The 15,827-nt window shown below is 38.1% G+C and overlaps 1 protein-coding gene across 1 annotated transcript in view; it reads left to right on the top strand.

The window, feature by feature from the left end:
- Nucleotides 1-15,827, top strand: part of sacs2 (sacsin molecular chaperone 2) — a 28,737-nt gene that overhangs the window by 8,374 nt on the left and 4,536 nt on the right. Inside the window, 7 exon segments of the mRNA XM_055215583.2 lie at nt 1,501-1,558; nt 3,288-3,375; nt 3,683-3,794; nt 3,970-4,116; nt 7,225-8,656; nt 8,741-8,829; nt 8,947-15,827. Coding sequence (XP_055071558.2) covers nt 1,527-1,558; nt 3,288-3,375; nt 3,683-3,794; nt 3,970-4,116; nt 7,225-8,656; nt 8,741-8,829; nt 8,947-15,827 — 8,781 coding nt within the window. The 5' untranslated portion in view covers nt 1,501-1,526.

Here is a 15,827-nt window from a genome sequence, read left to right as displayed (position 1 = left end):
ATGATCACTTTTATATCAGGGTGCATTTCTAATTCATTTAATACAAAAATCCAACAGATATCCATCTTTTATCTTGCAAAAATGGAATATTTCATTCTGGAGATTCTCTTCAGATTTGCTCTGAAGTGCATGTTTCTCCATATATTTCTTGTCCAAAATAATCATTCAATTGTGAGAAAGGTGTTTTAAAAAATATTTTGCTTATGCATCTACATTAAATCATCCATTTTGTGTATGTCCAAGAAATCAGTGTCAACTCCCTATAAACCCCCCATACAAGTCAGCAATAGTTTGTTCCAAAGTCACATGACAACATCACATGATGTAATACCTTTTTTGTAGGGAAATTTGAAGTCAGTGTGGTAAGTCATAATTTCTCCTCTTTAATATATTATCTATATTGTTGTCTGCGCATAGAGTAGATTAATAAATTGTCAACTGTGTTATCAACATGTTCTGGTGAACTTGCATTGCGTTATATTTTTAAATGTGTAGAGAAAGAATATGAAAACATTAATCAACGTCAGACAGCTACTAACTAATCCAAAGCCAGCAGTTTGCACAAAGCCCTAAAATGACCAAAATGTCAACTGTCTTACCTGTCAACTTTGTTACCCATCAACTGTAATGTGTTCTGTCAATGGTGTTATTCCTGTCAACTGTGTTACTTTGTCTGTCAACTGTGTTATGTGTGTTTTTATGTCATAAATCTTGAAAATATGAACTAAACCATCATAAAAATAGATATGGATATCTCTGGAGATGGAAGTCTTGGGTAAGGATGGTGAATAATACTAAATTATGTTGAACAAAAGTTTTATAATTTCTTCATGAAAGCATTCCACAACGGCCATTATAAAGTTCCAAATTCATATTTAAAAATCAGTTAGACTGATAACCTCAAAAACACTGGTGAATATAATAAAAAACCATAAATAAAGTGTTATCAAACATGTGGTACTTCATTCATGTTTAAATTGACACAGCATTTGTCCATAACACAGTTGACAAAATAATGAATGAAATGTTAATTTTCATTAACATATTTAAAAAGTCTTTAGAGCAAGTAATAAAGAAGATCAAACTCAACAACAATATAAAACATAATATATCTGTAAACTCAGTTTTGATAATAGTAAATATTAAATTCGACAAATTTAAATAAACAATTCTGACAAAAATTTACTTGCTACATTCTGTGGAAAGGATTCATGAACATGGCTGAATGCCCATTTACAGACCCAGACCTTACCAATGTAAGAGAACAAAGTGAGGCCTACTTATATACCTTAGCTAGGGGATTATGGGTAATGAAGTGCAGTGGAATATGGCAATATGGTTGTAGGAAATGTAGTTCAACAAATCTAAATCCTTTAAACATGCCATGTACTTCTAATGCAGTGATGCTGCAAACTCTTCAGCATCTTTGCGCTGCACCACACTGACATCCAGTATTTGAGATTAATAGCTAATAATATATTTTTTCTCAATTTGTTTCAGCACAGTGGAGACTGTAAAAAAGCACAATGAGTTCAGAATCGAAGCAAAAGAAGAAAAAGTAAGTCACAGTTTTGATTGATTTGTTTTTCATCTTAAAATGAATATATCATTTTGGGTCAGTTTCCCAGACAGGTCTTAGGACTAGTCCCAGACTAAAATGCATGTTTGAGATGTCTTAACTTTAAACAGCTAGCACTGACATAACTTAAAATATATCAATGCCATTGTTTTTGTGTCAAGAGTAATGACCCCCAGTAATGTTTTTTATAAAAACTACTTAAAGCTCACGTAACACACGCTGTTTCTGCATTTCTGATGTTAATCTGGAGTACCTATAGAGTAGTACTACATCCTTTATATCTCTGAAGAGTCTTTAGTTTAATCAGATTTATAAAAGAAAGATTAGCTTTACCGAATCTTTCCGATAACGTACAAAAAAATGAAGATGGAGGAGTTATACCGCGGGAGGAGCGAGTACGAGTCATGCAACACTATACAACACTGTTTTAACTTATGATCCAATACATGTTCGTGTCATTTATATAATATGCACGCGACTATTTTCCAAAATAACACAGAAGTCTGACTTACCACATGCAACTCGTCATGACCCGGTTGGGAAAATCCACCGCATCAAACACACACGCAAAACTCCGCTGCTACTCCGGATAATAAACTATATCCATTGTTTGCATAAGGCTGGATGTCTTCTCCTTACGTCCAAAAACACACTTCTTCTTTCGTGCTATTGTTGACTTTTGAAATTAAACAAAGCTGAGTGGCGTGATAAGCTGTTAGCAAGCTCTAGCGTCTCCCGCTGATTGACGGGTGGGCGGGTTTTCCGGGGGAAGTTTTCCGGGGGAAGCCCATATAAAGAAGTGATAAGAAAACCCCTGAAACGTCAGTTCGAACTGTAATCGAAAAAAATTTGCCGAAACTTGTACGAACCCTGGCGAAGTGCATTCGGCACAGAAATACTCTGTAACACGTCCAACTGCTGTTTTGGCACTTTGCCTACGTTTAGCATGAGGAAACAACTCTATAACTATGTTAATAAGTCAGAATGCTTGAAATACCATTGAACCCCCCCTTTAAATGTCCTAAAGCCCGGAATACACTGCACGATTTTTGTCCTCTTATAAGATCATTACCTTATCACACTGTGCGACATGTATCGTTTAAACTCGGGTACGAGAGGCATGTAGACTGTACGATGATGACACGGAAGCTTCGGCGGCTGGGTCACACGTTGCGCAACGTCACCAGCATGCGCTCGTGGTAAACAAATACCGGCGCGCAGGTCGTAGCAGCAAACACACGGTGCGGTGATCATGCCGAATTTCTGACACTGCCAGAAAACTATCGTAGGCTATCTTTGGACGCAAGACCGGCAAAACGGCCATCTTTGAACCTCTCTCACTGTACGACATAGGACCACCGATGGAGAGCCACGATCACAGAAATCGCGACGATAGTTTCACGATGGCAATCTTTCGTCTGGGACAGCCAATTATCGTGCAGTGTATCACGGGCTTTAAGTTACCAAGGGCCTAGTCCTGGCTTAATCTAAACCCATGTCCGGGAAACTGCCCCTTAAAGAGCATTGCTTGTAAAGCACATTGAGTTTTTTTTTTGTAAAGAAAAAACCTTAAAGAAGAAAAAATATTTACAGACAATTATTAACACACTAACACTAGCAATTAAATGAACCAACTGTTTATTCATGTATTGTAGAATATTGAATTGCATGTGTTTTGTGTGGTCGTTTTTAATATGGTTTAATACAGAAACAGATTTGGTGCGACGTCCCCTCCATTTATTGATTATCTGAAAGAGATTTTAAGAAGATACCCAGATGGGGGACAAATACTAAAGGTATGTTTACTGGAATAAAATAACACCTTTACTGTTTATTGGACGTTGTATAGCACTTTCCACTAGTATTGGATGCTTTGATGTGCCATGACTTTTTTAATCTTTAGAAGTACACATTTTCTAATACCATTTTTGGTTATTACAACTATTTAATGTTAAACCAGACATTATTTAACATAAAATGAATCTAACATAAAAAGTAGTAGGCTTTAGTTTTAAGCACATCAAATGTCTGAATTTTTGTAATCTGTTTATCGGCATGTATGTTGGCCTGTATGATGACTCTAAATGTGATGTGAAATCTCAGGAGCTGATTCAGAATGCAGACGATGCAGGAGCTTCATCTGTGGTGTTCATTCATGATGAGAGACATTATGGGACTCAGAGCCTCTGGAGTGAAGAGCTCAAAAAATATCAGGGTATGAAATGACATATGAGTTTCATATTGAGAGACCAAAGTAATGAATGATATCTGTCCCTACTCTACTTACATTAATATCGTACTATATGTGACATCTGTGCTGCTGCTCATTTGAAAATCATCAGTGTTTACTGTGTATTAAATTACTCTGTTAACTGTGTTTTTTTTGGCAGGCCCTGCTCTCTACGCTTTCAATGACGCTGCATTCACAGATGAAGACTGGGAGGGGATTCAGAAAGTCGGCCGAAGCATTAAACAAGACGATCCAACAAAAGTTGGGAGATTTGGGATTGGCTTCAACTCTGTTTATCATATTACAGGTATTATACACTAAACAAATTAAAACCAAATATTCTTTGCCTTTACCAGCTGTTTACAAATCAGCTAAATTCTACATCCAGTCAGAATTAGAAAACAATTCTATAGACCGTTTCAGCAGTAACAACATCAACAAGCGGCTGTTGCGGTCTGCACGTAACTTCCAGTAAACTCTGCTAAGAATATATAGATTACCTAGGAAATCAAAACATTTGTTATTTTCGACAAAGCATTTGTTCAAGAGATCAGTTTAGCAACTAGTCAGACCATAAAAAAAAAACGAAACCGGAAATAAGGTTCGGATCCAGACGTATATCACGTGCGTCCGATAAAACCGTCTATACACACTGCATGATTACACTGAATAAAATGATTAATTGAATTTAATCAATTTTTTAAGGTAAGTGGTTGCAATCAATTTATTTATGCTACTGTACATTTAAACAAAAGTTTTATATTTTATTTTACTTTACTAATCTTTTTTGTTTAAATGTAGCCTAAAGGGATAGTTCGGCCAAAAAATATTAAACCCATGATTTACTCACCCCCAAGCTGTCCGAGTTGCATATGTCCATCGTTTTTCAGACAAACACATTTTCGGATATTTTAGAAAATATTTTAGATCTTTCTATTGATTAAATGTAATGTTACGGGGTCCAGCAATAGTCCACGACCTTCAAGTAAAAAAAAAGTGCGTCCATCCTTCACAAATTAAATCCAAACGGCTCCAGGATGGACGCACTTTTTTTAGACTTGAAGGTCGTGGACTATTGCTGGACCCCGTAACATTACATTTAATCAACAGAAAGATCTAAAATATTTTCTAAAATATCCGAAAATGTGTTTGTCTGAAAAACGATGGACATATGCAACTTGGACAGCTTGGGGGTGAGTAAATAATGGGTTTAATATCGTTTTTGGCCGAACTATCCCTTTAAATAAATTGATTGCAACCACTTACCTTGAAAATTGATTAAATTCAATGAATCTTTTTTTTTCAGTGTAGAAATCCTATACATCATTTATTTTAACCCTTGTACTGTGTTTAAAACCATATACACTTGTGATGTTCCCGGTCAAAAATGACTGGCCTACCAAAGATCAAATTACTCATGCAACATGCTGTTTTACCAAATATTGGATTCAACACTGAAAAAAATGATTCATTGAATTTAATCAATTTTTTTAAGGTAAGTGGTTGCAATCAATTTATTTAAGCTACATTTAAACAAAAACGTAGTTAGTAACTTAAAATAAAATATAAAACTTTTGTTTAAATGTAGCTTAAATACATTGATTGCAAGCACTTACCTTAAAAAAATTGATTAAATTCAATGAATCATTTTTTCAGTATATCTTTATTTCAACTTATTTTTCCTTTAGTAAGAACTTCATTTTTAGCTTTGCATTTCTTTTTTTGAATAAATTAATTATAGGCCTAATCAACCTGATCATATGCACATCAGCTTCTTAAAGAGGATTATTTTATTGACTTCTTTCAATCAAAAATTATAGTGCGTAAGATCAGATCAGTGAGGCCGATTAACCAGTTCAAAAAGAAATACAAAACAAGTCCTAAATGAAAGAAAAGAAATTAACAATATTTAGTTATTATATATTATATATTATTTTGCATAACGAGTGATTTATAAGCTTTTTTCTATTGGGCACTCATTTTTGACTGGGAACACGACAAAAGAGGGAAAAAAATCACAAAAAAGCTTCTAAAATAATCAATTTGTTCTTTAATAGGTTTAATGAGTTATAGGGCCCTATTTTAATGATCTAAGGGCATGGTCTAAAGCACACGGCGCAAGTTCACTTATGGGCTTGTCCAAATCTACTTTTGCTAGTTTAACGACGAGAAAAATGGTTGCCGCGCATATGCAGCGCATGGTTTAAAAGGGTTGTCCCTATTCTCTTAATGAATAACGGGTGTGTTTTGGGCATAACATGTAATAAACCAATCAGAGCTTCATTAATCTTTGCGCTTAAAAGCCAGTTGCACTCGTGCCATGGCGGATTCCCTTTTTACATGACAGAATTTGTAAGATGAAAAACTGATTTAAGCGGAGGAAGAAGACCACTAGTTTAAGAGTAACAGTAAAATATTGCATTGGATTTATTTTATTTATTAAAATTATTATATTTTTTGTAATAAAAGCTTGGTTCTCTTTAAGAAGTTTTTTTCAGAGTAATAATTAAAATCGGCAAGGTTTTAATTGCTAAAAATATGGATATACTCAGTGTAGGGAGAGTGTTCACGGCTTCTAATGTCCTGTAGGTTGTCCTAATTTATGTCCAAGAGACTCAGTAATAATCTTTCACACTATGAAGTTCATTTAACTAAGTTCGGGAGTAGAATGGTCATGTAATCCAACCAGTCAGCACACAGAGGTGCCTATGAATAGCGGTCCCTCACCTCTGTCCCTTGACCGTTTTTGCAGCATCCCTCCTTCAACCCATCACCTCACTCTCAGCTTAGTTTCATCTATCCCTGTTAAAGAGGGGGAGTACTCTGGGACAGCATGCCAAATATGTCTTATCTTATTCCCTTGTGATTAATGCAATGTTAATGCAAACTTGTGAATTAATATTTAAAAATGTGTGTTTTTGCTTTGGCACCCTCCGTGTCCGCCACTGAGCAGCAGACTCTGGTCTAATATTAGTTTGTGTTAATTTAAACCTGTAATTTCTCCCACTCGCATTTAAATGAAAGCAGATGGACTTGCCCAAAGACCACCCCCTCAGTAAATTAGGACAGAAGTGGTCAAAGTGGACAAAAGAGACCAGGTGTAAACATAAATGTGTCTTTCTGGTCCACTTGTGATCCGTTTGACCAAAACGCATCTTAATACCAGGTGTAAACCTCCTGCCTGATCAAGGTCAGAGCAAGCGTCCCCTTTTTATAGTTTCTACTTGTATATTTCTGCAAACCACAGTTTAAGAGCGCTCACATTGAATCCTTGACTGACAGGTGCTCTTGCCTGAAGTCAATCAAATAAAGGTAGTGCTGTCCACCTTGCGTTTCCAAGCGTTTGACTTGCACAACACAACAACATTAAAGTAAATCAATGCAGTGAAATTTTTTTATTCTTTTTTATTTACAGATTTGCCATGTGTGCTCAGTTCCAAACACCTAGCTATTTTTGACCCACAAAAGATGATGTTTGGAGATGATCAGGAAGGCTATCGATGGTCCATACATGATGACGAAGACAAACAGAGCCTCCTGAGCCTTAGAGATCAGTTTCAGCCCTTTCAGACCATTGTCAGTCAAGTCAACAATTGTTCCTGGGAGAAAGTCATCAGTGAGGAGCAATACTTCAAAGGAACTCTGTTCCGATTCCCACTGCGTAATGAAGCTTCAGAAATCTCAGATAACTTGTATGACTCCAAGAAAGTTACACAGCTTTTTGACAGTTTCATTGCAGATGCAGACATCAGTCTTCTTTTTCTTAGAAGTGTGTCATCCATTGCTTTGCTGCATATTGACATCAATGGCGTTTGCAACAATAAGCTCAAAGTTTCTGTGTCAAAGAACCCAGTTTCACCTCAGCTGTGGGATATCAAGCAGGAATCCCTGGACAGAGAAACCTGTTTTAAAACCATATCAAGCATGTCCCGACAAAAGGAGGACACAAAATCTCAGTGGCTTGTGACACATTGTCTTCTGAAAGAAGGGTACAGACCAGAGATTGACTCTCTTGCAAAGAAGCTAAGCTTCTACCCACAAGTTGATGTAGCATTTCAGTTAGATGAAGACAGATCATTTTGCAACGGACGACTAAGTTGCTTTCTTCCCCTACCAAGTAATGAATCGAACCGAACTGGGCTTCCTGTGCACATTAATGCTTGTTTCGGCCTGACAGACAATCGGAGGTACATCAAGTGGCAAGACGAGGATCAGAAAAATGATGAGGCTGCGGTATGGAATGAGCTACTCATAAAAAATGTTCTTCCCCTTGTCTATCTAATGATGATACTGGATGCTATACAGTTATCCAAAAACTCAGCACTGCCTGCCGCCTCTGTCTACAATCTTTGGCCTGACCTGACCAAGACTGTGCAATATGAGAGATGGCACAAGGTTGCAATAGACTCTCTGAAACATCTGTGTGAATATGAGATTTTTCATCTTGCTGATGACGAGACCATCTGGGTGTCTGCCTCACGTGCGGTTTTTCCAGTCAACAATATATGTAGTGACACAATGTCTGCAGTGTCGAGATTGTTGATAGCACAGGGAGAAAAGCTTGTATCTGCCTCGAAACATGTTTTGGAAGATGTTCAGGAAACATTCCCCAAAAGTGATACCTTGAGAAAAGTGACTCCATCTTTGGTTAGAGAAGTCCTTCAAAGAAATAATGTTGAAAGTCTCAGTAAAGATGACAAATATTGTCTTCTTGAGTTTGTTCTCAGTGATGAGAAGTACACAGAGCTACAAGGTCTTAAACTTCTCCCTCTTACTAATGGAACCTTCACATCATTTAACAATACAAAGCAGAACACTGTTCTGATTGACAGTGAGAAGTTCCCAAGGTAAGCTTTAATATATAACTCAATTGTTTAACTGTGTTTATATTGTCTTGTCAAAGTAGTAATATTCTGTTTGTTTTTGTCTAGAACACTGCTGCCATTTTGTAAAGAACGTTTTTTACCCACCGATCTGAATCATTCATCCACTATGCATCTAAGGAAACTTGCAGCAAAAAGTAAGAAAATTGTTATATACTTTATTATGAATTGCAGATATGATAGTGAAAATCTGAATCTGTACCTTTGCAGAATGTATACATAAATGAAGCTAATCTCACTCATTTCTTTTTCAGACACATGTAACATAATCAATTTGGATGCAAAACACATTGTTGCACTCACCAAGAACCACTTACCCGCGGACTGGCAGGAGACCCAGGGTCATGTAACATGGAAACCAACAACTGATCATCATCCACCAAAAAGCTGGCTGGTTGAATTCTGGAAATTTCTTAGTACTGAATGTGATGATTTAAGTGACTTCATTGGTGTGCCCCTAATACCATTGGAGCCTCTTCAAAATTCAGGCAATTCTGTGATGTTAGCAAGGCTACAGAGGAACACGACTTTGATCTTCCAGAATAGCAGGGGCTCCAGCTTGTCAGATCATGTTCAGAATGTGATCAAAAAGGTGGGGTGTACGGTTGTAAAACGAGACGAGTGTCTGAAACATCATGACATCGAGAGTTATGTTCTTCCAGCTTCACCAAAAAATGTTCTGCAGATATTTTTGAATTCAAACCGAGATCAGCTCATCAAAGACTTTGCCTCTGCTTCACTACATGAGAAAGAAGAGGTTAAAGTCTATCTTTCCTCTGTGGATTCCCTCTCAAATGCTGAACAGAACTTCTTGTCTGTCTTACCCATCTTCAGGCTGATGTCTGGGAAATATGTCGCAGTCAAGTCAAAGCAGGCAGTTGTTTTAAGCACCAGTCCAGCTATTCCAAACAGTCTGCCCATGCCAGAGACAATTGTACAGTGTGCAAATGAAGCTGACCGCAGACTTTTGACTCTTCTCAAAATCGATCTCTTGGATGCAGCTAAGGTGGCTATTCTTTTAGTTGATGGCATTAAGATGGCTTCTTTCAACAAAGATGAGGAACAATCAATTATGAGCTGGATACTGAATCATGGTAATATTCTTCTCTCACAAAGTGAGCTGCTGCTAGCAAAAACCAAGGATCTCAATTTTATTGAGACCACTCCAGGAGTTCGCAAGCAAGCCTCAAACACATTCGATCCCAGAAACAAAACATTCCAGGACCTTTTTGAGGCGGATTTCTTTCCTCCACCGATTTATGCAAAGACCCAAGAAATGCTACAGACCTTGCAACGGCTTGGCCTAAAAACCGAAGAAAAAGATATATCCCCTGAAAACATACTCCAGGTCGTGAAGCAAATTGAAAAGCTTCGTATTCACTCACCAAATAAGGCGTTCAAAAAGGCAGATACTCTTCTTAAAGTACTAAATAGGAATATGTTACTCTCAAAACTCACAGAGATACAGAAATCAGAGTTGAGGCAAATTCAATGGGTGCCCTGTGAAAATCCAAAGTGCCTGAATGGAAGCATTTGTAAAAATCAAAAGAGAGGTCTATATAAGCCGGTTGAAGTAAGAGATTCAAAGTATTTTTCACTTGTTGGATATGTAATGCCACTTACTTCTGAGCTAACAGTGGATGTTTGCAAAGATCTCTGTCTTTATGATCCACCTCCAGCTGAAAAAGTCTTGGAGAACCTCTCAGTACTGGGATCGATAGCAGCTGAAATGGACAAGCCAGATTCAGACATTCAGTTTAAAACAAAGCTACACAATATTTACAAATTCATGCAGGACAACATAGGCAATTTTAAAGAGGCAATAAACACGAAATGCATCCCTTGGCTTTGGAATCAGAGTGAGTTTGTCTCTCCCAGAGACACGGTTTTAGCCTATCCACCTGAACTGGATCTAAGCCCCTACATCAAGAACGTGCCTGAAGAGTTTTTGCAATATGAAAACCTTCTGAAAGAATTTGATGTAAAGGAGACATTGTCAGATGAGGAGATTGAAGAAGTTCTCCATGACATAAAACAAAGAATTGATGATAGAGATCCACCATACGGAGATTCAGCAGAACTTAAAGTGTCAATTGGCATTCTTGACTGGATGCGAAAAAATGAGAAGTTTTTAAAGGACAGCACACCTGTGCCTGTCACGATACCAAACCAAAATTTTACTCTTCAGCCTTTGTCCAAAACAGTCTTCTGTGACATCAGTGCTGAAGGATTAGATGACTTGAAACAAGACAATGAGGAATTTTATGTCATTCATGAAGAGGTACTGACACTCACTGCAAGGTGGTTGAAAGTCCCATTCCTAAGCACCCGCATATTAAAACCACAGTTCATTAAAGCAGAGCAAGAGTGCTTTGGCATAGAACAGTGTGGGCAGTCAGAACCAATTACGCAAAGAATCAAGAACATTCTTAAGGAGTATGATGAGGAAAGTGACATTTTTAAAGAACTCATACAAAACGCTGAAGATGCTGGAGCAAGCACTTGTAAATTCCTCCTTGATCTCAGAAAACATAGAGACCCTCCAGAGACTCTCATTGATGATGGTATGGCCCTCTGCAATGGACCTTGCCTTTGGATTTTCAATGATGAACTGTTTTCAGAAGAAGACTGGGAAAACATTGTCAAAGTGGGATCAGCGTCAAAAGAAAACAAAGTTGAGAAAATTGGAAAGTTTGGATTGGGATTTAATGCTGTTTACCATGTGAGTGATATTCCCTCTATTTTGAGTGGAAAAAGTCTTCTCATACTTGATCCAAATGTCACTCATTTGGAGAAGCACATACTCAGCAAAGGGAACCCTGGAATTAAACTTGACCTATTCCAGGAACGACTATACAAAAGGTTTCCTGGGCAGTTCAGATCGTATGAGGGCATTTTTGATTGTGATTTGTCAGCGCGAAACATCAACAAAGCTTACAATGGCACTCTGATTAAATTACCATTTCGCACTGAAGAAGAGGCAAAGAAGTCAGAGATCAGTTCAAAGGTGTTGGATGAAGAGCACATCACCAGTTTCAAACATCATTTGACTGAAAATTCACAAACCCACCTACTATTCCTGAAGAGCATTAAATCTTTGTCACTTCAAATTGTGCCTGAAAATGCATTAACTCCTCCAAGAGATGATCAGATTCACACTCCTCTCAAAATGACCAGAGAGGTCATGAATTCAATTGCTGTCTCGAATGACACGCTTCTCGAAGAGATCAGTGTCACATTGAAGAAGGGTAATATCACGTGCCGCAACATTATTGACTACAACAGAGCACAGATTGTTAAAATAGTTCAAGACCACCCAGAGAAGCCACTCACCCAGTATTGGCTTTTGTACTCTTGTTTTGGGACACAGGATTCTATGCGAATGTTTCAGAGAAGAAATGAAAATGAACACGTGTTTTCTTTGCCAATTGGAGGTATTGCTGTACCTTTACATAGAGACGGACAGACTGAAGCATGGTCCCCTGTTGAAGATCTATGTGGCCAGGCTTTTTGTTTTCTTCCTCTCCCAATTACGACAGGTCTTCCAGTCCACGTCAATGGCACTTTTGCAGTCACATCAAGCAGGAAAGCCCTGTGGGAAAGAGGAGTAAAATCTCAATGGAACAAAGCCTTACTCAAAGATGCAGTAACCTCCGCCTACATCACTACACTGCTTGAGTTGAAGAAAATGGCCCAAAATGGAAATCTCAAGAGCTATTCCTTCTACACATTCTGGCCTAACACAGAGAAAGTAAGCAGAGAATTTTTACCCATGGTTAACTCTTTCTACTCAGCAATAGCACAAAACTGTAAATCTCTGGAGCTTTTCAGCAATGGACATAATTGGGGTTCCATAGACGGGGTGAAATTTCTGAGTCCAAAAATTGAGAAAACCACAATTGTTGGAGACATTGCCAAGAAAGTGTTCTTGAATATGGGGGAATCATATTCTTGTGTTGTTTCTCTCCCATCATGGGTAAAAGACAGTTTCAGTCAATGTGGTTTCAAAGACATGATTAAAGAGAGAACCGTCCACTGGCCTGAGTTCTATGATGTTGTTTTCAAGAACTTGACCACCATGGACACACACAGCAGAAATATTCTTGTGCTAAATGCCATTGACTTGAATGATACAGCCATTGATGACTTACTGAGAAGGTACCCATGTTTTCCAACACAAAGATGTAAGAACCTTCAATTTATCAAGAAACTTGTGAATCCTTCCGGTAAAGTGGCGTGTTTGTATGAGCTTGAGGAGGGACGCTTTCTGGAAGGGACAGCAAATGACTTTCTCTCCCTGAAAAGAATTCAACGACTATCATATCTGGGAATGCTTAGTGACCGCCTGCCTTTAGAGGACATCATAGAAAGAGCAGAGAAGATACCCAGTGCTTGGCAACAGGACAAATTTAAATGTTTCAAACAAATACAGTGTCTCATTGAGTTAATGAAAGACTCCTCAGAAGATGTGAATTCTCTTCAGTGGGACTTGCTGTGTCAAATATCATTCATTCCTGCTGTAGCTCCTTTACTTCTTCAGCAAAATAAGGACACCACCATTCTGAAGAAACCCTCAGAAGTTTACAGTGACATTTGTCGTGATTTAGTTAGCATGACAGAATTCACAGTGGATCACACAAACCTGCAAATATGCAGTGATGATCCAGTTCTCAAGAAACTGCGAATTCGGGCAAATCCCCCCATTGAGACGGTGCTTCAGCAGCTCTTAAAAGCGCACCAACATTCCAATGCGTTTGAAAAGACTCTTCTTTACAACATTGCTCAAAAGAGTTATGAATACCTCTATGTTCACTTGTTGGAACAGAAAGATCCCAATCCCATTATTGTCCATGCACAATCATTTCCATTCATCTTTATTGAAGATCGTTTTGTAAATGTGAGGTTTGTGGCCAGAAATGAAGGATTTGAGGAGAAGCCATATCTTTATGTACTTCCAGCCATCTTCTCCAAATATGAGAGGCTTTGGGAATGTGTTGGCATTACGAAACAGTTTACAAAAGAGCAATACATTGCTGCCCTTGAAAACTTAAAATCTTCATATGGACCTAAACCTCTCTCCAAGGAAGACCTTCACAAGTGTTTTGCAATACTCATGAAAGGACTGTATGAAATCCATGATGTGAAGCTTGAAAACTGTCTCATACCTGATGAGCGAGGTGTCTTGACGACTTCTAGAGAGCTCAGATTTAATGACAGCCCATGGATGCCTGTTTCAGCTGGTGTCCAGCTCTCACATGAACTTGTACCCCGCAATGTTGCATGTCGTTTTGGTGTAACAACGACAAGACATCATACACTGAAGAATTGTGTGGTCAATGGGTTTCACACTTTCGAGTTTGGACAAACTGAGAAGCTAACTGTCAGAATAAAAAATATCATTGATGCATATCCATCCAAAAAAGACATTCTGAAAGAGCTCATTCAAAATGCTGATGATGCAGAGGCAACAGAAATTCACTTTGTGTGGGACAAAAGACAACATAGCACAAAAAAAATATTTGGGGAAGAATGGGAACTGGTTCAAGGCCCAGCACTTTGTGTCTACAACAACAAAATGTTTTCTGATGATGATCTCAGAGGTATCCAGCAGCTAGGGGAAGGAGGTAAACATGGAACTTTAGGGCGAACTGGGAAATATGGACTGGGGTTCAATTCTGTTTATCATCTGACAGATTGTCCATCTATCTTGACCGGTGACAAATTGCTCTGCATTTCTGATCCAAACTTGAAATATGTGGAAGGTGTAACAAAAGAATCACCAGGGCGCATGTTTTCACTGGAAAAAGAATTTAAGAAGTCTTTTGAGGATGTCTATGATACGTTTCTTCCTGGAATGTTTGCACTCGATTCTGGAACCATGTTCAGGCTCCCTCTAAGAAGTGAGAAAATGGCAGAAAAATCTGAAATATCTAGACATGTAGTCACAGATCAGGAAATGAAGGAAATTAACTCTGCTCTGATGGAAGATCCTGAGGGACTCATTCTCTTCCTGAAACACATCACAAAAATACAGTTCTCTGTGATCAGTAAAGATGAAAAAGAACCAAAGTGTTCTGTTATTATTGAAAAGAAATTCACAGACACAAGCATGGTAGACAAGGAAAACTTTGACACCCATGTTCAAAAATACCTTGTGTCAGGGAGAGCAGAATCATGCACAACCATCTACAGAATGGAAATCTCATTTGGAAAAAAACGAAGTAATTGGGTCATTGCAGAGTGCTTTGGCTCCTTAAAACAGGAACAGGAAATTAACAACGGGCAGAATCTTTTAAAAGTTCCTCAGGCAGCACTGGCTGCTTGTTTAGGCAGCACATTAACCCACAGTTTTACTGGCAGGATATTTTGCTCTTTGCCTTTACCGGTAAAATCAGGATTACCCGTCCATGTGAATGCAAATTTTGAAGTTGACTCTTCTAGAAGGGACTTGTGGAAGGAGGATAGTGATAGTCTGAAAATGAAGTGGAACCAGTCATTAAAAGTAAACATCATCCCACCACTGTATGCTGAACTTCTGTCACATCTCTGTAAAGTCATGAAGAAAGATACACATAATGCTCTTGTATTCCTCAAGAGCCAGCTGGAGAATTACTGCCTTCAGTACTTTCCATGCATTTCAAAGGATGTAGACAAAGCTTGGCATGAAATGATCCTTGAGGTCTATAGATCAGTCAGCCAACATGACCATCTTATCATACCCACAGTACACAGACAACATGATCTTCCAGATAAACCCACGGTACACAATGGTGTCTCATCACATTTTCCAAAATACACTGTTAACTGGTGCAGTGTGTCTAAACCAGATTCAGCAGATTGTCCACATTTTACAAGTTTGGAACATGATAGCATTTTTGACATTTTAAATGACATTGGAATGAAACTGGTACCACACTCTGCAAAAATACTTGACATAAAAAATACTTTCATAGCAGCTCATGTGAAAGTGTCAGAAATCAATCCTTTAACAGTGATGAACTTCATGAAACAAAAACCCCTGAATGATCCCACACAAACAACAAAAGGTTTACCTTTGCCCATTAACCAAACATTAATCAAAGACAAAGAAAGATGTTCCAAACTTTTGAACTTCTGCCTGTCAAATACTTATGAG

This window comes from Misgurnus anguillicaudatus, chromosome 17 (genome assembly GCF_027580225.2).
Source record: "Misgurnus anguillicaudatus chromosome 17, ASM2758022v2, whole genome shotgun sequence".
NCBI classification, from domain to species: domain Eukaryota; kingdom Metazoa; phylum Chordata; class Actinopteri; order Cypriniformes; family Cobitidae; genus Misgurnus; species Misgurnus anguillicaudatus.
This window is presented reverse-complemented; position numbering and strand designations above follow the sequence as displayed.